The sequence below is a fragment of the Suricata suricatta genome, chromosome 13, assembly GCF_006229205.1.
Source record: "Suricata suricatta isolate VVHF042 chromosome 13, meerkat_22Aug2017_6uvM2_HiC, whole genome shotgun sequence".
NCBI lineage: Eukaryota > Metazoa > Chordata > Mammalia > Carnivora > Herpestidae > Suricata > Suricata suricatta.
This window is the reverse complement of record NC_043712.1, coordinates 67,568,586-67,592,036: the sequence shown is the minus strand read 5'-3', so window position 1 is coordinate 67,592,036 and position 23,451 is coordinate 67,568,586. Positions and strand designations below refer to the sequence as shown.

General features: G+C 39.3%; 1 protein-coding gene and 1 long non-coding RNA gene across 5 annotated transcripts in view; one reads left to right on the top strand and one right to left on the bottom strand.

The window, feature by feature from the left end:
• LOC115276662 overlaps positions 1 to 23,451 on the top strand; it is a 90,380-nt gene that overhangs the window by 42,981 nt on the left and 23,948 nt on the right. For 2 of the 3 annotated variants that reach the window (XR_003902045.1, XR_003902046.1), the window contains exons 2-3: positions 13,805 to 13,911; positions 14,998 to 15,087. This is a non-coding gene — a long non-coding RNA (uncharacterized LOC115276662). The remainder of the gene's footprint in view (positions 1 to 13,804; positions 13,912 to 14,997; positions 15,088 to 23,451) is intronic. The other variant, XR_003902047.1, reaches the window with a different exon arrangement.
• FRMD3 (FERM domain containing 3) overlaps positions 14,300 to 23,451 on the bottom strand; it is a 285,438-nt gene continuing 276,286 nt past the window's right edge. The window contains exons 14-15 of one of the 2 annotated variants that reach the window (XM_029920720.1): positions 19,294 to 19,752; positions 14,300 to 14,528 (exon numbers count right to left, since the gene is read on the bottom strand). In XM_029920720.1, the coding sequence (XP_029776580.1) occupies positions 14,515 to 14,528; positions 19,294 to 19,752 (473 nt within the window). In that variant the 3' untranslated portion in view covers positions 14,300 to 14,514. Of the gene's footprint in view, positions 14,529 to 18,049; positions 19,753 to 23,451 lie in introns of those variants that run through there. The other variant, XM_029920719.1, reaches the window with a different exon arrangement.

Below are 23,451 nucleotides of genomic sequence, written 5' to 3'. Positions count from 1 at the left end.
GAGAGGGAGACAGAATTTAAAGCAGACTTTAGGCTCTGAACCGTCAGCACAGAGCCTGACACGGGGCTCAAACTCACAGACCGGGAGAACATGACCTGAGCTGAAGCCAGTCGCTTCACTGACTAAGCCACTCAGATGCCCCAATCTTTATTTACTTTTGAGAAGTAGACACAGTGCGAGCAGGGGAGGGGCAGAAAGACAGGAAGACACAGAATCCAAAGCAGGGTCCAGGCTCTGGGCTGTCACCACAGCGCCTGACACAGGGCTCAAACTCATGAAATGGGAGTTCATGACTTGAGCTGAAGTTGGTTGCCTAATTGACTGGGCCACCCAGGTGCCCCTATTTCATTTAATTTAAATGTAAGTACTGAAGGGGCGCCTGGGTGGCTCAGTCTGTTGAGCGTCCAACTTCAGCTCAGGTCATGATCTCATAGCTTGTGAGTTCAAGCCCTACGTTGAGCCCTGTGCTGACAGCCCCAAGCCTGGACCCTGCTTCAGATTCTGTCAGTCTGTCTATCGCTCTCTTTCTGCCCCTCTCCCATTCACTCTGTCTTTCTCTCAAAATTAATTTAAAAAAATTTTTTAATGTAAATATAAATACTGAAAAGTAAGTTTTATATGTATTTTGCTATTTGTTTTCTGCACGTCCTTCATCATTTTGTTGCACTTCTTAAATTACTGCCTTTTATCATTACAGTTATATGTTTTATACTGTACCCTTTAAAGTTCTTGTTACTTCTGTTACTGTATTTTTGGAGTTAGTTTCTTATGTTGAGTTGAGGATTAAAATTAATATATATATATATTAACTTTAAAATATCATTTCAAGTACTACCACCTTGATATCAATAGCATATAAAACCTTGATCCAATATAGTTCTGTCTACTATTCCTTCTTTTATATATCTCTATATCTGATGAGCCCCATAAAACATGATTATTGCTTTATGCAGTTTTCTTTAACTTTTGCATGTATTTTGCATGTGTACCTTCATTAGCATAATTTTTGTAGACTTTAATTCTTAGAGCAGTTTAGGGTTCACAGCAAAATTGCGGGTAAGGAACAAAAATTTTCCATATGCCCCCTGCTCTAACACATGCATAGGCTCCTCAGTTATCAATATGCTCATCATGAGTGATACATGTTAAAATTGAAACACCTACATTGTTACATCATAATCACCCAAAGTCCATCATTTTACATATACTTCACTCTTGGTGTTTCATTTCTATGGGTTTGCATAACAGTATAATTACATGTATCCATCACTGTGGTATCATACCAAGTGTCCTGACTGTCCTAAAAATCCTCTGTGCTCTACCTATTCAATCCCCTTTCCCAATGCCGTGGCGCCCACTGATCTTTTCACCAGCTCCATAATTTTGCCTTTTCCAGATGTCACATAGTTGGGTCCATACATAACCTTTCCAGGTTGCCTTCTTTCACTTAGTAATATGTATGGTTCCTCCATGCCTTTTCATCAATAGCTCATTTTTTTAGTACTGAATATTAGTCCATTTTCAGGGAGTATCACATTTTATTTATCCATTCACTTACTGAGGGATATCATGGGTGCTTCTGAATTTTGCAGTTAAGAATAAAGCTGCTATAAACATTTTGGTGCATGTCTTTGTGTGGACCTGAGTTGTTAACTCCTCTGGGTAAATTAAGGAGCACCATTGCTAGATCATATGGTAACCGTACCCTTGGTTTTGTAAGGAACTACCGAAGTGGCTGGTACTATTTTACATTCCCACCAGCAATAAATGAGAGTTTCTGCCAGCCCTTGGTGTTGGTTTTCTGGATTTGGGCCATTCAAATATGTGCCGAAGTATCTAATTGTTTTAATTTTCATTTCCCTAATGAAATATTACGTGGAACATATTTTCTTATGCCTATTTGTACTCTCTGACAGAGGTGTCTGTTAAGGTCTGTAACCTGCTTTTTAATCAGCTTGTTGGTTTTCTTAATGTTGAGCATTAAGCATTCTTTGTATATTTTGGATAACAGAGCTTTATCAGGTGCATCTTTTGCAAATATCTCCTTCCAGTCTTGTGGCTTGACAGTGAATTTTCCAGAGCAGAAGTTTTAAATTTTTAATGAAGTCCAGTTTATCAATTATTTCTTTCATGGATCCTACGTTTGGTGTTATATTTAAAATGTCATCACCATTCCCAAGGCCATCTAGGTTTTTTCTTAGGTTATCTTCTAGGGGTTTTATAGTTTGATGTTTCACAGACAGGTCTGCCATCCATTTTGAGTTAATTTTTGTAAAGACTGTAAAATCTGTGCCTAGATTTTTTTTTTTTTTTTGCAAATAGGTATTGAATTGTTATAGCACCATTTGTTGAAAAGACTCTCTTTGTTCCATGATATTGTCTAAGCTCCTCCATCAAGGTCAGTTGACTCTATTTATGTATGTCTATTTCTGGGCTCCCTATTCTGTTCCATTGATCTATTTGTCTATTCTCTTGCTAATATAACACTGTCTTGGTTAGTATAGCTTTATAATATGACTTAATGTCGGATTGTGTCAGTCTTCCAACTTTTTTCTTCTTGTTCAATATTATCTTGACTATTCTGGATTTTTTTTGCCACTTCGTATACATTTTAGGATCCATTTGTCAATATCCACAAGATAACTTGCTTGGATTTTGCTTGGGATTGCACTGAATCTGTAGATCAAATTGTGAAGAACTGGCATCTTGACAATATTTAGTCTTCCTGTAGTTTTCTTCCAGTGCATATTTTGTTACTATTTAAGTAATTACTATTTCATTTTTGGGGGGTGGTGCTAATGTAAACAGTATTGTGTTTTTAATTTCAAGTTTCATTTATTCATTGGTCATATATGGGAAAGTGTTTGACTTTTTTATTATTTTTTTTAATTTTAGAGAACACGAGCAGGGTGGAGGAGGAGGAGGAGGAGGAGGAGGAGAGAGAGAGAGAGAGAGAGAGAGAGAGAGAGAGAGAGAGAGAGAGAGAGGAAGAGAGAATCTTCAGCAAGCCCCACACTCAGCATGGAACCCGACATGGATCTCTATCCCACAACCCTGGGATCATGACCTGAGCCAAATCAAGAGTCAGATACTTACCCAACAGAGTCACCCAAGTGCCTCAGAAAGTGTTTAACTTTTGAATAATAACCTTGGATCCACTTATTACTTCCAGAAGTTTTGTTGTTGTTATTCTTTAGAATTTTTAAATAGATGATCATGTCATCTGTGAGCAGAGACAGTTTTATGAGTTCCTTCCCAATCTGTACACATTTTATTTAGGTTTTCTGTCTTATTGCACTAGTATGAATTAGGGCAATGTAAAAGTGATCTTAGTGGGGAAGTTTCAAGTTTCTCACCATTAGTATGATGTTAGCTCTAATGTTTTTGTAGATATTCTTTATTAAGCTGAAGAAGTTTCCCTCTATTCTTAATGTACTGAGAGTTTTTTATTATGAATAGGGGTTGGATTTTGTCAAATGTTTTTTCTGCCTCTATTGATGGGATGGTGTGGGATTTTTTTTTTTAGCTTACTTTAGAGTGATAGATTACATTAATTGCTTTTCAAATGTTGAATAAGCCTTGCATACCTAGGATAAATCCCACTTGGTCGTGGTGCAAAATTCTTTTTATTCATAATAAGTTTCAATTTGCTAATATTTTGTTGAGAATTTTTGCATCTATGTTCATGAAAGATATTTTTCTGTAGTTTCAGGTATTAGGTGATAGTGACTTCAAAAAAATGAGTTAAGAGGTAGTCTTTCTATTTCTAACCTCTGAAAGAGATTGTAGCAAATTGGTATAATTTATTCCTTAAATGTTTGGTAGAATTCAATAGTGAATCCATTTGGCCCTAGTGCTTTCTGTTTTGGAGGGCTATTAATCATTGATACAATTTCATTAATGGATATACACCTATTCAGATTGCCTATTTCTTCCTGGGTAAATGTTGGTAAATTGTGTCTTTAAGATATGGGTCCACTTCATCTAGAATATTAAATTTATAGGCATAGAATTGTTCATAGTATTCTCTTAATATCATTTTAGTTTTCATAAGATCTATAGTGTTGTTACCTTTTACATTTCTGAATTTAGTAATTTTTTGTCCTCTGCTTTTTTCTTAGCCTGATTAGGGGCTTATCAATTTTATTGATCTTTTCAGAGAATCGGCTTTTGGTTTCATTGATTTTTCTCTCTTGATTTCTGATTTTGATTTCATTGATTTCTGCTGTAATTCTTACTATTTCTTTATATATGCTAACTTTGGATTTAATTTGCTCATCTTTGTCTACTTTTCAGAGGTGGAAGTTTATTTTCAGACTTTGAGTTTGGAGTTTTCTCTTGTCCCACCAGAAAGTGGATGCAGAACTAAATACAAGAGAGGCTAATGTCCAGGAGGAGACAAGACCTCTGAGTAAAGGTCCTTGCTCTGTATTTAAGAGGATCAGAAGGCTTACATATGTGATAGATGCACAGAAAGAGACAATGAAACAGTGGTCATGAACTCAAGTGTATGAGGGAAAGAGGGGGTTCGAAGATATGTGGTGTTAGGGATTTGGGTCAATACAAAACAGAATCCTGGTGCTGACCAGATGACTTTTTATGTCAGGCACCAGGCGCCTTGTCTATTTATCTTAACGTGCCTAGGGAATAAGACTGTAGAGCATGCTACCTCAGGATCAACAAGGCACGTTTCCTTTGCTAATTAGCTCCGGGCAGTTTCACCTTGCTGCGGTGGTCTGTTGCCCTGCTTACCTGTTTACCAACTCTGGACACTTTCATCCTGTGGAAGCAGCTTTCTGCTTTTGTTCTAGCTGGGGCGCCTTTGTCCTGATTACCTATTCTGGACGCTTCCATCCTAAGCCTTGTTAACCCACTGGTGCAAGCTCAGGGAATTCCTAAACTGACTCCCCACAGATTATTGATCTTTCTTATTTCTTTTTTAAAAATTAATGCTTTTAATTTTTCTCCACTTATATTGAGGTATAACTGACAAAATTGTAATACATTGTGCACTGTGACTTTTTGATGTATGTATACATTGTGAAAGGTTGCCCCGTATCATGTTAATTAACACATCCATCACCTCACACTCGTGTTCTACTTTTTTTCTTTTGTTTTGTTTTTGGTGAGAACATTTAAGTTCTACACTCTTACCAAATTGCAATTACATGATACAGTGTTATCAGCTATAGTCAGCATGTCCTACTTTAGAGCTCAGAACTTTTTCATCATACACTGAAAGTTTGTACCCTTTTAGCAAACTCCTTGTTTTCTCCATCCCCCAGACCACGGCAATCATTTTCCTACTGTTTCTGTAAGTTTGACTTTTTTTTAGGTTTCACACATAAGTAAGTGATACCAAGCAGTATTTGTCTGTCTTTGTTTAATTTTATATAATGCCCTCCATGTTCTTCCATGTTGTCACAGAAGACAGGATTTCCTTCTTTTTAAAGACTGAAAAATACTACATTGTGTACATATGCCACATTTCCCTGATTTGTTTATATATTTTGGATGCTTACATTGTATCCACACATTGGCTACTGTGACTAATGCCACAGTGACCTTGGGAATACAGATACCTCTTAAAGAAAATGGTTTCCCTTTGTGTGTGTTTGTTCGTGGGGGTAATATGTATCCAGAAGTGGGATATCTAGATCATATGGTGTAGTCCTATTTTTTCATTTCTTGGTGAACCTCCATGCTGTTTTTTCATAGTGACTGTACCAGTTTATATTCCCACCAACAGTGCATAAGGGTTCCCTTTTCTCCACATCCTCACCGGCATTTGTTATCTCTTATCTTTTCTTAAGGTTTATTTATTTATTTTGAGAGCAAGAGAGACAGTGTGAATGAAAGGTGGAGAGGCAGAGATGGAGAGGAGAGAGAGAACTTGAGCGAGTTGGGGAGGGGCAGAGAGATCAAATCCCACTCAGGCTCCATGCTGCCAATGCAGAGCCTGATAGGGGGCTTGAACCCGCAAAAACATGAGATCATGACCTGAGCCAAAACCATGAGTCCAACGCTTAACAGACTGAACCATCCCAGTGCCCCTCTCTTGTCTTTTTTATAACAGCCATTCTACCAGGTATAAGGTGATAATTTCATTTTGGTTTTGATTTGCAGTGTCCTGATGGTTAGTGACGTTGAGCATCTTTCCCTGTACCTGCTGGTGATTTGTATGCCATCTTTAGGGGAAAATGTCTATTCTAGTCCTTTGCCTATTTTTTAATGGGATGATCTGGTTTTCCTTGTTTATTTGCTTTTGAGTTATAACATTTCCTTATATTTTTTGGATATTATCCCCTTACTGAATATGTGGTTTGCAAATATTTTCTCCCATTCCACAGGCTGCCTTTTCATTTTCTTGATTGTTTCCTTTCTTAGGAGAAGCTTTTTAGTTTCAAGTAGTCCCATTTATTTTTGCTTTTGTTGCCTTTGCTTTTGGTCGAGCCCAAAAAATATAATTGCAAAGACCAGTATTTCTACTTTTAATATTTTGAAGAACTTCTATCCTATTTTCCATAATAGTTTCACCAGTTTATACTCCCAGCAACAGCGCATGAGCGTTCTCTTTTCTCCACATCTTTGTAAACACTTGTGATTTCTTCTCTTTTGGTTACTACCCATTCTCACAAGTGTAACATATCTCACTGTGGTTTTCATTTGCATTTTCCTGATGATTAGTAATATTGAACATCTTTTTTTTAATGTTTTGCTTATTTAATTAGAGAAAGAGAGTGCATAAGCAGGGGAGGGGCAGAGAGAGAGGGAAAGAGAATATCCCAAGTGGGCTCCACACTGTCAGCACAGAGCCCAGAGCAGGACTGCTACTTATGATCCATGAGATCATGACCTCAGCTGGAACCAAGGGTCCAACACTTAACCAACTGAGCCACCCCGGCACCCCTGAATGTCTTTTTATGTGTCTGTTGTTGTGTGTCTGGCCTTCTGTATGTATTCTTCGGATAAATGTCTTTTGAGATCCTCTATCCATTTTTCTATCAAGTATTTTTGATGTTGAGTTGTATGAGTTTTTATGTAGTTTGGATATTAACCTCTTACCAGATAAATCATTTGCAGATACTTTCCCCCATTCAGGAGGTTGCCTTTTTGTTTTATAGATGGGTCCCTTCATTGTGCAAAAGCTTTTTATTTCAGTGTCATCCCAATAGCTTATTTTTGCTTTTGTTTCCCTTGCCTTAGGAGATATATTTAGAAAAATGTTGCTAAGGTCAATGTCCAAGAGATTATTGCCTATGTTTTTTCCTAAGAGTTTATGATTTCAGGTCTGACATTTAGGTCTTTAGTCCGTTTTAAGATTATTTTTGCGTATAGTGTGAAAAAGTGATCCAGTTTCCTTCTTTTGCATGTTGTTGTCCAGTTTTCCCAATAGCGTTTATTGAACAGTCTTTTTTCCATTGTATATTCTTGCCTCCTTTGTAATCTATTACAGAGGATTAATTGACAATATTAGCATTGTGAATAGTTTATTTCTGGGCTCTTTATTCCATCTATCTATGTGTCTGTTTTTGTGCCAGTACCATACTATTTTGATTACTATAGCTTTGTAGTATATCTTCAAATCTGGGATTGTGATATTTCCAGCTGTTCTTTCCTCAAGATTTCTTTGGCTGTTTGGGGTCCTCTGTGGGTCCATAAAAATTTTAGGATCATTTGTTACAGTTTTGTGAAAAATTCTATTGATATTTTGATAGGAATTGCATTCAATCTGTAGATTGCTTTGGGTAGTATGGACATTTTACTAATATTAATTCTCCCAATCCATGAGCAAGGTAGATCTTTCCATTTGTTCATGCATCCTCAATTCCTTTTATCAGAGTTTAAGAGTACAGGACTTTTACCTCCTTGTTTAAGTTTGTTCCTGGTTATTTTATTCTTTCTGCTGCAGTTATAAGTGGAATTGTTTGCTTAGTTTCTCTCATTTCATTATTAGTGTATAAAAACAAATTTCTGTATATTAATCTTGTATCTTGAAACTTCATTGATTTTTTTTCTGGAGTCTTTATGGTTTTCTACACATATGGTATCATATCATCTGCAAATAGTGAAAGTTTTACCTCTTACTTACCAATTTGGATGCCTATATATATTTTTTCTTCTCTAGTTGCTGTGGCTAGGACTTCCAATAAAATAACTGTGGTGAGAGTGGACATCCTTGTCTTGTTTGTGACCTTTGAGGAACATCTCTCAGCTTTTCACTGTTGAGGATAATGTTACCTCTGGGTTTGACATTTATGGCTCAAATTGTGTTGAAATACGTTCCCTCTATACCCACTTGATTGAAGAGTTTTATTATGAACAGATGTTGAATTTTGTCTAATGTCTTTTTCTTCATCTATTGAGATGATCAGCATTTTTATCTTTCATTTTGTTAATATGATATGTCAGTTTGATTTGTAGTTATTGAATCATCCTTGAATCCATGGAGTAAATCCCACTTGATCAGGGTGAGTGATACTTTCGATGGACTGTTGAATCCATCGTTTGCTGATACTGTGTTGAGGGTTTTTGTATCTATGTTCATCAGGTATATTGGTCTATAGTTTTAGTTTTTGTTGCATTTTTGTCTGGATTTGATAATCAAATTCTGGACTTAGTGTATTTGGAAGCTTTTCTTCCTCTTCCATTTATTGGAATAGTCTGAGAAAAATAAATATCAACTCTTCTTTAAATGTTTGGTAGAATCCATCTGGACTTTTGTTTATTGGGAGGTTTTTTTATTACTGATTAAATATTGCCACTAGTAATGTCTATTTAGATTTTTTATTCTGGATTTGGTTTTGCAATATTGTACATTTCTAGGAACTTATCCATTTCTTCTATGTTGTCCAGTTTGGTGGTAGATAATCGAGTAGTCTCTTATAACCCTTTAGATTTCTGTAGTGTCAATTATTAATTCTCCTCCTATATTTCTGATTTTGTTTGATTCTTCTCTTTTTTCCCTTGATGAGTCTGGCTAAGGGCTTATTAACTTTATCTTTTCAAAGAAACAGCTTTGGTTTCATTGATCTTTCCTATTGTTTTTTAAGTCTCAGTTTAATTTATTTTCACTCTGATCTTTAGTGTGTTGCTTTCTTTCTACTAATTTTGGGCTTTTTTTCTTTTTCGATTGTTTGTCTGCTTTAGGTGTAATGTTAGATTTGTTTGTTTGTTTGTTTGTTTGAAATTTTTGTTTCCTGAGGTGGGCCTGTCTTGCTATAAATTTCCCTCTTAAAACTGCTTTCACTGTGTACCACAGATTTTGGACTGTTGTTTTTTCATTTTCATTTATCTCCAGGTATTTTTATTGCCTCTTGATTTCTCCTTTGTTTTTTTAGTAGCATTTTGTTTAGCCTCCAGTTGTTAGTGCTTTTTATTTTGATTGGTTTCTAATTTCATACCATTGTGGTTGCAAAAAATGCTTGATACAATTTCAGTCTTCTTACATTTACTGAGACTTATTTTGTGGCCTATATAGGATCTTTCTGGAGAATGTTCCAGCTGCACTTGAAAAGAATGTGCATTATTTTGTTTTTGGGATGGAATGTTCTATTTAGTACATTTGGTCTAATGTGTCATTCAAAGCTACTGTTTTCCTTATTGATTTTCTGCCTGGATGATCTATCTATTGATAAAAATGGAATGTTAAAGCTCCCTGCTATTACTGTATTACTCTCAATTTCTCCCTTTGTGTCTGTTATTTTATTCATGTATTTAGGTGCTGCAGTGTTAAATACTTGGTTATTTACAATTCTTTTATCCTTTTGTTGGATTGGTCCCTTTATCATTGTGTTATGTCCTTCTTTGTCTCTTGCTATGGTCTTTCTTTTGAAGTCTTTTTTGTCTGATATAAGTATTGCTACCATGGTCTTTTGTTTGTTTCCATTTGCATGGATTTTTTTTTCTATTCCTTCACTTTCAGTCTGTATATATCTTTGGGTCTAAAGTGAGTTTCTTGTAGGCAGCATATAAATGGGTCTGGTTTTGTTTTAATCCATTCCATCACCTCATGTCTTTTAATTGGAGCATTTAGACTATTTACATTTAAAGTAATTATTGATAGGTATGTACTTATTGCCATTTTGCTCATTGTTTTACAGTTTTTATAATTCTTTGTTCTTTTCTGCTCTTGCTCTCTTTCCATGTGATTGATGACTTTCTTTAGCACATGGTTGTATCCCTTTCTCTTTATTTCTTGTGAATCTATTACAGGTTTTTTATTTGTGGTTATCATGAGGTTTCTATATAACATTCTAAGTATGCAGCACTGTATATTAAATCAGTGGTCACTTAAGTTTGAACACCATCTAAAAGAACTTCATTTGTAAACTCCTTCATGTTTCATGGATATATTGTCATATATTAGCTCTTTTTATTTTCTGAATCCTCTGAACTAACTTTTAAGTTCCAATTGATTTTACAACTTTTGTCTTTTAACCTTCATACCAGCTTTATAAATGACTGCTCTACTACCTTTACTGTATGTTTGTTTTATAACATTTTTCTTTCATTGTTTGTTTCTAATTATAGCCTTTTTTTCCACTTAAGTCCATTTCACATTTCTTACAAGGCCAGTGTAGTGGTGATGGCCTCTTTTAACTTTTGTTTGTTTAGGAAACTCTTTATCTCTCCTTTAATTGTGAATGATAACCTTGTGAGTACCGGGTCAATGACAGAATTTGCATGGCCCAGTGCAAAATGAAAATGTGGAGATTTTTGTTCAAAATACAGTACAGAACATAAAAGGGTAATAGTGATACATGAGTAACAACATTTATGTTACAACATGTGATGTACAAATGCGAAGAACAATATTTTGATCCCATAATTTTGTATAATACAGTAAATAATAATTTATATCAATATATGTAACTATATAAATATCTTGATCATAGCATTTTTAGGGTTCATTTTTCTACAAATCCACTTATTAAGCCATCAAAACTTATTTTAGGAACTGCATTTTTCAATTAATCTAATTGAAAATAATATCAATCACCTGATAAATGAAAGATCACAAATAATTTTTGATAATTTTCAGCTTTGAGAAGGATAGTTCTGCTAATGCAACTATTAGTGGTGCTGTTAAGAATATTTCATGAACTAACAACATTAGGATAAATCTCTGATAAATTATTTTGAAATATAAATTTTAGCACATCTAGAGCTGGTTATTCTTGCAGAATAATTTTTCTCAAAAGATTTAACTCTTCTTACAGATCAATTTTTTTGTTAAGTCTGAGTTTAGGTTTAAATATTATTCTATATGATGGCATTTTAATGTTCTCTGTGATCTTTCCTGTAACTTGTAGAAGTTGTACAAGAAGCTGAAGGTTAGCTTCATGATTTGCGTATAATTGAAAATACCTACTTTTGAATTCTAATGCTAGATCTTCAATCACAAGGAAAACTATTTTATAGTTTTAACTGGCCCATGAAAGTTTTTATATGAAATTGGGGGGAGGGGTTCTGTGGAATGTGAGGGTCTTTAATTTCTATTTCCAAGCCTGTGGGAATTTATTTTGTATTGTTGCAGTGGTTTTCAAAACCAGAAAGGCTAAACTCTTTGAAGACTTCTAATGACTCTCTGATACAGTTTATTATAATGCCTGTGTGTACACTTTTATGTTGTAATAAGTCACTAACGGAGTTGACCGCCCAAGTGCTAGTAGATACTGTTCCAGTACTCGGGCCAGAGTTGTTATCTGTGCAGATACTTCAGGAGCGGGTTCCAGGGATTGGTAGGCAAGCTGGCCTCCCACCGCCCGTATGTGGAATACCGCCTTTCTCCAGGGCCAGCTCCTGCTGCAACTGCACCATTGCCATTAATATGAGCTCAGGTTCTGGTGCAGGAGTTCCCCTCAGGGACCCCCGGTCCCTTCGAGTGTACCATGTAAGTATGTGTGCACGCCTCGTGTCCAGGCCAACTGCACAGGAAGGCACAATGCCCACTGTTGCCTGACTGATCTTTACCTTTCATTTTCCCATTGGACTTCACTTCCAAAACACAGCTTCAAAGATAAAATTATTATGAATTTCAAGATAGTGATAGCAGAGCATCAAATCAAAGAGCCCTATACAAGTTCACAGGTCACATGCCCATGAAACCACTTCTGAACCCAGCAGTTCTCACCAGGAGTGATTTTGCCCATCAGGGTGGGTTTCCTTGGGTTCTAATAGTGGGCAATTCAACTAAGCTCCTGAAAGCAAGAGTGACAAGATAGATTAGCACCAAAAGTAGCCTCCCCGCCTCCCCCAGGTTTGGCACTCTCAAGTACAGAATGGCATCCCCTCCCCTCTGTAGAGTGGTTCTCCAGTAGAATCTCCCGGAAGACTCCAGTGCTGGGCAGTCCCTACACCTGCTTTCAGCTGTACTCTCCTTCACCAGAGCAGATACGCAAATTGAATAGTAGACAGAGGAGCAGTAGCAGCAGCAGACTTGGAAATTGCCCAGTTAGGATTTTGTTGCTCAAGTATTCCGAGATGTGTTTGGTTTAGGATGAAGGGGGAGGTGCTCTGTGCACACAGTGAAGCATCCAAATTGCTGGCAGCTCAAATATCCTCAACTGGTGACTTCAAGGCCATTGCAGGTGTTAACATCCAGTGGCAAATGGAAGCCTGTACCTAGTCCAGGACTTGAAAGCTACACAGATCACTTCCTATTCAAATTCCATTGGCGAGAACTCAGTAATACAGGGAAATGTAATCAAGTTCTGTGCACAAGAAGAAGAGGAAGTTATTTTGGTGGTCAGCTGCCAGTCTCTGCCACAAGAAATTTCCAAATGGGAGACTTGAAGGAAAATGTGTATAACGTGTCCCCAGGCCTTCTAAGACAGGCATGTCCCTGGGAACACCTGGTCTCTTGGGGCAGACTGCCCTGAAAGGCAGCTTTCCAGCTGTGATTCCTTGTACTTGATAATGTTTGGTTCATGTTACAGCGTATGTTCTGGGAAGAGCACACATGGAGCATCTAAGCATCAAGCAAGTGCCAGCCCAGCTGGCTGACATTTCTCGGTATAAATGATCAGATTGGCTTGACTGTACTTGGGTGTTGAATAGTTTTTCACAGTTCAACTGATCGTAGGTGCAGATCAAAAATATCGAATTCAGGACTATGGAGGCAAAAGGAGCACTGCGATCATTCTAACCTACCTGCCTTGCATTAAACAAGAAATTCAACATCACAAATGGCGAATAAATTGACTGTATTGCGTTAAAGATTCAACACCAGAGGCTCACTTAATATGATCTTCTGTGTAATTTACAGTCTTACACCAAACCACAGGATAGGATTAGTTTTGGTAAACTTCAATCTGATTTTTGGGAGGAAAATATGAGTATCAGGCAATAAAATGCTTCCTTATCTTTGTCAATATTTTTAGAGGAAGAAGCTGGAGCGTTTATTGAAAGAGGGCACCTATCTGATGGGGCAAAGCCTTACAGGTATAATGTCTGGAGCAGTCCTACTTAATAGCTGGTATTGTGACATAATCATTAAAAACACCCCCTTTCACTCTCAAAAGAGTCCTGGTTGGGACGATAAATTACATAGCGACCCTATGACCAGGGAGCACTATGTTTATGTGGCCACCACTGTTCAAGGTCTAGTCTGTAACATTGCAGAATTGATAGTTGAGGGGCAGGATACCTGGGCTGATTCAGAACAGGAGGAAGCTGATTCACACCAGGGAAATTACAGATTGATGCTTGAACCAGAACATTGAATTTTTAACTTATTATGAAGACTGCCAAGCAGAGTAGAAACTAATGTGGGTTTATTACTATGTTGTCTCCCTTGAAGGATTGTCTCCCCAGAAAGCCAACGTTCATGATCATTATTCTTGTGGATGAGGAGTCTCAAGGTGACCAGTGTTTGCTGGAGGAGCTGCTGGAATTTGCAAGACACATGTCAGTACTCAGTACCCCTAGGAAGGATAGCCTTTGTCCTACTAAAAGTTTTCCTTTACCACTAGGAAAGTGGCCTTGGTTCTCTTTCCAAGGAGGTATTTGGTTAAAGCATTGGCTATAGGCAAAGAAGAGGGGTGTGTGGTTTCCACTAACCCTTTGTTCTTTCCTGATATTAAGTCTCAAGTCCCCTCACTCACTTGCAGGGCCTGGCAGGGCCAGTGTCAATGGCCGACATCCCCTGATGCCTGAGGTCTAGCCAGAAGCAGCCCTCTCCTTTCTTTCCCTGCTGTGGATTGCAGAGATCCTCGATATTCTGGAGTGTGCTTAGTGTGACTCTCGCTCCCAGTCACCAACCCCCATTCCCAGTAGACACAATGGACACAATGGCTGGGAGAGGATTAAAATCAGTTTTATTAATAGATTGGAGAGCACAGCTGGGATCTGAGACCCAAGTGAGGCTTCTTTTGTCCTCTCTGAAGTGATGACAGCTGAGCCCACTGCGCGGGGCTCACCAAACTTACCCACCCCATCACAGACCGAGGCTGGAGTGTGGAGAGCCGAGTCCAGGCGGGGCCCACCATGGGCTGGTCCTGCTGGGTCTGTTTACTGCATGTAGACTGGAAGCCCAAAAGCAGGTCCAAGAGAGAGAGAAAGAGAGAGAGAGAAGCAGGAGGACAAGTAAGCAGGGACCTTTAATATATTATCTCCACCCAGTAGAGAAAGTGGCCCAAACAGTCTCAAATTGATCAACCACAACAATCCCGAGGTCACCCCACAGGTGGAAGCCTCTCCCCAGGACTTTCCTTCCAGGCTGGCGTGTGGTTAGGAGATCTTTTCCCTGTTTAGCTTAGCAAGGACCGCAGGAATAAGGAGAAGGGCTTCTCTCAAGAGGTGAGGTTGGGTCAGGAGCCTGGACTGCTTAAGGAATAAGTAGCCCAGAGTCCCTTTGTGTGAACCTTCCAGTCTGTGGACACTAAGCCAAACAAAGGTGTGAGCTATGGCAGCTGGAGCTGGGACCATAGGTCCCTAAGTCACCTCATGCCTGACTAATAAGCACAGAATTCTTTTCTTGCCTGTACTCTACAGCCTGGACCTCTGATGACTGCTGAGTAAGAACTTGACAGACTTCCCCCCACAACTCCCCACCCCGGCAAAATGGCTGAAGGTGGTCAAAAGGTACAAATTTCCATTTATCAGATAAGTAAGTCCTGGAGACGTAGTATACAACACAGGGGCTCTAGTTAACAATATTGTATTGTACTGAAAGTTGCTAAGAGACTAGATCTTAAAAGTTCTCATCACAAGAAAAAGAATTATGTAATTCTGTGAGGTGATGGCTTTGACTACACTTCGTGTGTGATCGTTTCACAACATATACATATATCTAATCATTATGTGCTATACCTAAAACTAATAGTTTTATATGTCAGTTATATCTCAGTAAAACAATGACAGACTTGAGGCCACCACAGCTGAGGTACAAATTTGGCTTGACCTCTATGGTGTTCAGGTAGAGCGCCGTTTTCTTCATTCACCGAAACACCTTCTGATGGAGTTGTTAGTTTTATGACAACCCAAAGCAGAGGGCCTTTTAGGCCATGCTGTATGGAAGGGAAGATAAGACTATAATAAGATTCTTCCAGAGTCCAAGAATAGAAGTTTCATGGCAAGTGTTATGTCTAACGTGGCTCTCTGGCACAGGAAAGCACCCTTTTCTGCCAGAAATGACCACCTACCAATTTTTAACATTCTGAAATCTTTCCTTTTATCTGTAGTGAAGAGTTCCCCCTCTTCTATTTTTTCCATGCATTGCTATTTCTCTAGTTTAATCTTAATGCCATACTTAGACTATAGCTAGCTTTATATCTTGGTACATTTTCAGTACTCAATATTCCTGGTTTTAGCTTGAGTGATTTCTGCAAAGGGTAACCTCATCTGTTACCTGTCATTTTTTTTTCCCATAGTATCACCATTCAAGGGTGACCTCATTCATGATCAAATATGGCACCTTTCTGTAGTTTCCAACAGGCTATTTATACAACTTTCCTTTGAATAAAACTAAATGATTGCAGAAACATTTTTCCCCAGAGTATTTTTATTAGGGATTCCTGCCACCATAGTAACATATAAAACAATCTGGATGTTGACATAGAAATGCAGATTTCACTATACAAAGATAAGGCTCCAGTCACAGGTCACATGGCCCCGTATCTCTAGTATTTCAATGAAATCAACTTTTGAATCCTTCCCAGAGTTGTCTTTATAAATGTTAGACAAACCACAAAATATATTCCAAATACATAACATTTTACAGTATGTTCCAAGCACAGACAGAAATACACAATACTTTGCCTACATTTTTTTCATGATCAACTTGCATTAGCACTAAAGACAAGATTGTGTGTGTATATGTATTTGCCATATATGAGCTAATATATAACCACAAATGTACATACAGTTGTTTGAACTGTGGAAAATTGAAACCTTTGAGATTGTGGGTTTTATCCACCATGATATCTGAGAGGGAAAAGGAATAAGAACATGTCACAAACTCCTCAACTGGGAAAAAATAAACCACAACTATGTATGAAAGGCATATCAGTTGTGTGTATACAAATACACACATATATACAGATTCATATATTAACACATCTATACCAATAATATGGAATATACATATACTCACACACTTGCTTTGAATTCTGTATCTCACTATATTATAAACTCACCATCTTTGGAAGCACTTTTCTCCTCATTTGATTCAGGCAGCTGGTGACTGTCTTCTAACAAAACTTAAGTGGACATTTCTAAAAGGCTGATACCATTCTGACAAAAAAAGGTCTTTCAGGATCCCAGTTTTATGTTTGGTGGCTAGTGCTTAAATTCAGCAGACCCTATTCTGTTAACTCCTTCACTTAAACATTTCTACTCAATAATGACGTTTTTTGCCTACAAGACATGTTAGCTGGAAATGTTGAAAGTATATTTGTTACTCTCTAAATCCGCATGGTTGGATTATGTGTGGTATTTATCCTGTTGGTATTTTTCAGTGTTTCATGATGGGTAGTAATATATCATTTCCATGATTAAAAAAATATTTAATATTACTTTAAAATTACGTTATGGTCAGAAAATATTTAATATTACTTTAAAAGGGCTAGATTTGTTATGGTCAAACCCCAAAGGGAATGATAAGCATGATGACCAGAGGGACTGATTTTATGCAGACTGTACTGGGTACCCTTTTGTCAGAAAGTGGGACTTGGGAGTCATAACAAAGGGGTATAAAAACCTTTGATTTCAAAGCTGGCTATTTGAAAACTTCCAAAATAAACTATAGAAAATCTACTGGTACCAATAGAATTGGTATCAAATTTCAGGTAATAAAGACTCTTGAATAAAAAGCAAAATAAATCACTGAAAGCACAGGAGAGAAAACACCCAACAAACTTAACAGCAAATGTGTTTTATAGTTTGTTCAACTGAAGGCTTCATGAGCTGACTTTTTAAAACTTATCTTCAAACTGAAAAGTCTAATACAGTGCTCAGAGCTCCGTGCGAGTAAGACCGGAATGGCCAATGTGGAAGTGAGGCTCATGACAGAGTTGGAGCGTCTATTTATAGTTAAGGAGAGAATATGGGCATCCAACCAATCTCTCTATAAATGAAGGGACTGGAACATTCTCAATCCAAGGAGAAATCTCAATGCACTATGCCCTAAACTTCATACCCTTTTCTTTCTCATTTATACCACAGTATTGGTAAGAACTCTGCCTGGGGAGGCAACAGAGTCTTCCTATTGCGGACTTTATGGTATGAAGGAGGGTCCTAGAACATTTGTCCTCTCTGCTATCTGGTTAGGAAGTCATTTTAACTGTTTCACCCAGGCTGAAATGCTGGATCACCTAATGAATCCAATCTACTTTCTTAATAGGAGCCCCAATTATGAATGAGTTAAGATCCTAAGAAACCTGGGAAAGGAGAAGAATATAATGGCTGCCACCAATGAATCAGCATGATCAAAAAGCCAAGATCCATTCTTTTCATATCCTCCCCCACCCCTCTCATACACACACTTCTTTTGAACTTTCTTCTGCAAAATCAAAATGAATGGCATGAGGGACCAAAAAACTATGCCTTAAAGTTTCTCCGCTTTTATTGAGATCCACTTAAACACATTCACGTCAACTCGGACAGCAAATACACATTCTTTGTATCACCCAGTACCATGCATCACCACCGCTTTCAGAGAAGCTGCTTTGCCTGCCACCACTTGCATATCAGCCTCACCAGAACTCCTGTTTGGCCACTTGCCCCCTTCCCATCTGCTTCCATTCTTGCGTTACTGTAGATCATCGGCAATTAACTACCGTAACTGTTAACTTTTTCTTTTAAAAATGTTCTGCTTCCCCAACCAAAATAGATGGACAGAATACAAATGAAAGTAGTGAGTCATCTTGTCCAAACACTTTGAAAAACGGACCACCCCATGCCCACTTGAGTGTTCTTACTTTCTACATCCTCCAGTTCCATTATCCATTTTCAGAGCTTACTTACTACAGTGTCTTTCTACCTATTTTCTATCTCATATACAGGTAACAAATTATATAGTTGTTCAGCCAAAAATATTTTAAAAAACAAACCAGTGCCAAAACATTAAAAAATTCCTGACATACCCTTTGTGCATTAGTCTTACAATCTGTACACTTAAATAACTCCAGGAGGCTTCTTTTTTTTTTTTTGCTAAAAATTTACCAAAATATTTTGAACACATAAAAATAGTTTTAAAAAAAAAACAGAAAACAAAAGCCCAGCATAAATTTAGTTGTATAGGCATCGGTTAGAGGACATTGTTTTCACTAAGGATTATATTCAAAAACTTTCTCTTGGGTTTTTACTAAAATTCTGATTCTGAACCTTATAATGGTGCCAACTCTTAAAAAAGGGGGAAATCTAATTCAGCTCAATGTATTATGGATTATGATATAATAGATAAAGAGTATGTCTGTAGTATACTAAAAAATAAACCTATATTTGGTTGAAGGCCATCTTCCTGACCTATAACTAAAATAACTGCATTTGACTTAAACTTACTTAGCTGCAGTGAAGTATGGAAAGCTAACTTAAAGTTTTTAAGAAACACCTGTTGATGGCTCGTGACCATTCGGAACCAGGCATTTGCTGAAAAAACAAAAAACAAATCACTAGTATTGAATATAGCCCTTAGTCATATGAGATATGGACTTTATGAGCAGCCCAGCATGTAGAGAACGAGGTTTACTTTGCCAGCCACCCACTCCTTTAGAGGACAGTAGTACTCATAGTGAAACTGCTCAAACTCTGGCGTCTGGCGGATTTCACATAAGAAGGAGAGATCAATACCTGACTCCAAAAGGAGGAGGAGCAGGGGGAATACAAAGAGCAGCAGCCCCAGGCCCACCACAAGGAGCCTGGAAAAACTCTTGACCAGTGGGTTCACCCGAATATGGCCGCTCAGAATGTCATAGCTCCATGACAAAGCTTGGCGAGCCTCCTTCAGCTCTTCTTCTTCCGCCATCAGAAAGGCGTTTTCGTCTGCTTCCAGTTCCTCAAATGAATCTGTGTCTTCCCTTTCCAACTCCAGCCTAGATGGACAGTCAAAGAGCATGTCAATCTCATCATCATCAACAGGTGTGGGGAGCAGGCTGGCACTTGGGTTGTATGCCAGTTCAGAGATGGTCAAGGGCTCTTCTTTCATTTTATCTTCCTCTTCACTTGGGGGGTTTTCAGACTCCCGGACTTCCTTCACTGGTGAGCTAGAGATCAAGGGGGCAGAAATGTCTTCTCTGGGTAATGGAACACCTGTAGAGAGACATTTTTTTCCCTTAATTTTTACATTTCAGGTTGTGTTCTCCACCACCACCACGACCACCCCCCAAGATCTGTAGATGGAAACCAACCAAAAAAGAGAATAAATGGAATTCAAGGAATTCAAGAAATTATTCTATGGAATCCTGACTAATTTTAACAAAGTCCTTTTTGTAACAGACCCTAAGGTCAACATGCTAAACCCCAAATAAGCAACAGTTGGCAATATTTACAATATTTATGTGTGCAGTGTTGGTGTGCAAAACTCCAACTTTGTCATCTTATTCTTCAGACATGGTCAATAAACCACTATTATAATTTTGACCAGTGTCTTTTAGAAGTCAACACTTTCTATAGTGCTTCATTGCATGACAGATTATAGAAGCTACTGTTCAATGATAGTCTGTTATGTATTCTAGGTACAAACTAGTGGTTTTGAGAGCTATATAACTACAATCATGTATGCACAAGTTGGCACCTTCTATGTTGATATGGATGCCCATTGGGTTGAGTCACAGCTAATGGCTATGGAGAGTAGTCCCCACCCAATGTGATGGAAGGGCTCGTGAACACACTTGGAAGATTCAGTACTCAGCACTGCTTGAGCTGAGGGGTAGGTGGGCAGAGCTGACTGCCTTCAGGGCAAAGCAAGGAGCTCTGCTTGGCCAGAAAAGTGAGCTTGAGTGAGTTTAACAAAGAGCTTCTAGCCTTCAAGCTGCTTCCCCTGCTATGTCCAGGTAGGGAAACTAATTCACACCCTCACTCATTGCTGAATAGTTTTAAGCCCACCTGACCAGGGAGCCAAACCAGAACACATCAGATGTTGCACAGACCATCCAGCAGCCCTACTTACAGTGGCACTTGAACAGAGAGCACAGCCTGTGGCTTTCCTTGTCTATAGAGCAAAACTGGTGGCCTCACTTGCCTGGGATATCCGGTGCACACTCTTGCTTGATTCAGGTCCCCAGACAACAAACAACGCAGGCCCTGCATCCCATCGTGCTGCCCTAGCAGGGCACGGAAGCTAATGCCTAACCCCACCTTAACTGCTGAGGAGTGCACCTAGGTCTGACCCCCCAGTAAGCCCACCCAGAAAATCCAGGAAACTCTGGTGCCCATCTTACCACCTCACTTGGGCAGGGGACCAAGCCAGAGGTCCTATCCAGCTGTTCTCAGTTGGTGGCACACCCAACTACCCATGACCTCAGCGCTTAAACCCTTATTGTGCTCCCAAATAGTCCAGTAGCAGGCCCCACTTGCCCAAAGATGTTTACCAGTAGACGTGTCCAGAAATTCAAACCAAGCTAACTGTTGAACTGTCTTGCCAAAATTAACCTGCAAAGTCTGGGAGAGGAGATCACTTACCAGTTGCATATACCAAAGTAAGGAATCAATCATCACAGAAAGTCAGGCAAATATGACTGTACCAGAGGAAACTGATATAGTACTAATAACTAACCTTAAAGAAATGGAGATCTGTAAAATGTCAAAAAATTCAAAATAATCCTCTTCAAGAAGTTTAGTGAACAATACACAGGTGACTCAACAAAAATTAGGAAAATCAAAAATGAACAAAATGACAAGTTCAACAAAAAAACAGAAACTATCAAAAAGAATCCCAGGAGCACCACCGGGGTGACTCAATTGGTAAAGCATCCGACTTCAGCTCAGGTCATGAAATAGCAATCTTTGGGTTTGAGCCCTGTGCTGGGCTCAGTGCTGACAGCTCAGAGCCTGGAGCCTGCTTCGGATTCTGTCTCCCCCTCTCTCTCTGTCCCTCCTCTGTTCACATTGCATCTCTCTGAAAACTAAAAAAATTAATTAAAAAAAATCCTACAGCTGAAGAATTCAACAGAGAGCTTCAAAGGCACACTCAACTATGCAGGAGGAAGAATTTAGCAACCTGGAAGATTGGACATTTCAAATGATCCAGTCAGAAACAAAAAAATTTAAAAAGTGAGATGAGCCCAGAGATCCTATGGAACACAATGAAGAGAAACAATATTGGCATTATGGAAATTCAAGAAGGAAAAGAGAAAAAATGGGATAGAAAGGATATTAAAAGCGACAGTGGCTGGGCTTCTGGTCTAAGATCCAACAGGAAGACCCTGAACTCACTTGCTCCACCTCCAGACCAAATCTACAGCTGGCTATAGAGCAATCTCTCATGCAGAATGGTGGGATGAACGAACAGCTTCTGCACAACACAGCAGAACACACCGAGAATGGCAAGAGAGATGGACACGTCGTAATGAAGGAAACCCCTACCCCTGATGCGGCCAACTGCACAGGGGAGGGATAACACTGAGACGAGGAGCAGAGTCGTTTGCTGCTCTGGAGCACAGAAACAAGCTGTGGTTAAGAAGCAACTACAGTATGAAAGATCAAGCCCCAGAACTCAGCCAGATGGCAACAGAACTGCTAGAACTCCCTTTGGGTCAGAGGGGCTGGCAAGCGCCATGGTTTACATTCCCCCTCCACCTCGACAGCACAGACAGGAGCAGGGTCTGGATAGAATAGCCAGCCTGCCACCTCAGGGAGTCCTGGGCACCCAGCCCATAGCATTCCTGGATGCCCTGGGGCACACAAAAAGAGCTGTGGTTTAAAAGAGCAACAGGGGCGCCTGGGTGGCTTGGTCGGAAGTGTCTGACTTTGGCTGAGGTCATGATCGTGTGGTTCGTGAAGGTGAGCCACATGTCAGGATGCTGACAGCTCAGAGCCTGGAGCCTGCTTTGGATTCTGTGTCTCCCTCTCTCTGCCCCTCCCCCACTTGCTTGTGGGCGCTTTCTCTCTTTCTCTCTCTCAAAAATAAACATTAAAAAAAAATTAAAGAGCAACAAGAATATAAAGGAGCCAGCTCTGGAACTCTGTCCAGGTCAGAGGGGTTGATGACTACCGTGGTTTACGATCTTCCTCCATCTTGATAGAATGGATTGGAGCAGGGTCCGGGAGTCCCAGCTTTATTGCCTCTGCGTCCTGGAACCCTGATCTATGCCATTCCAATTGTCCAACCGAAGTTGCGCCAGCACAGCACACACCGAGGCCTGCCTAATCAGTGCTCACCGCAGCTCTAGCCATCTCACCGAGGTATCACAGGGGCAAAGCACCCTGCAACACCGCTGACCCGTGCCACTTCAGCCCCAGATGACTTGCTAGGGCCACCGCACTCACGCCTGCTTCAAGTCCAGCCGCCCCAGCCAGAGTGCTCCTTGCACAAGGCACCCTGGGAACACATAGCTGGTACCTTCCCGTCACCAGGGCACACGCTATGTGAGCACCCCAGGACCCCCTGATTCATACCCGCTTCAACTGTTCTGCCAGGGTGCCCTCAGCACGAAGAGCCCTGCAAACCCCAGTCCATACCAGCCACAGCCTGAAGCAGCCCCAGCAATGAGGAACACACAGTTGACACAGGGGACAACCAGACACAAGACCATTTCTTTGTATTTGGAAGTAGTTTTTCCACCTAAGTCATAGAAAGCCAAAGTGAGGAGACAGAAATATGTTCCAAATAGAATAACAAGACAGAATCACAGAAGAACAACTAAATGAAATGAAGACAATCTACCTTATAAAGAGTTTACAGTAATCCTCATATTACTCATGAGTTTGAGCCCCACGTTGAGCTCTGTGTTGACAGCTCAGAGCCTGGAGTCTGCTTCAGATTTTGTGTCTCCTCCTCTCTCTCTGCCC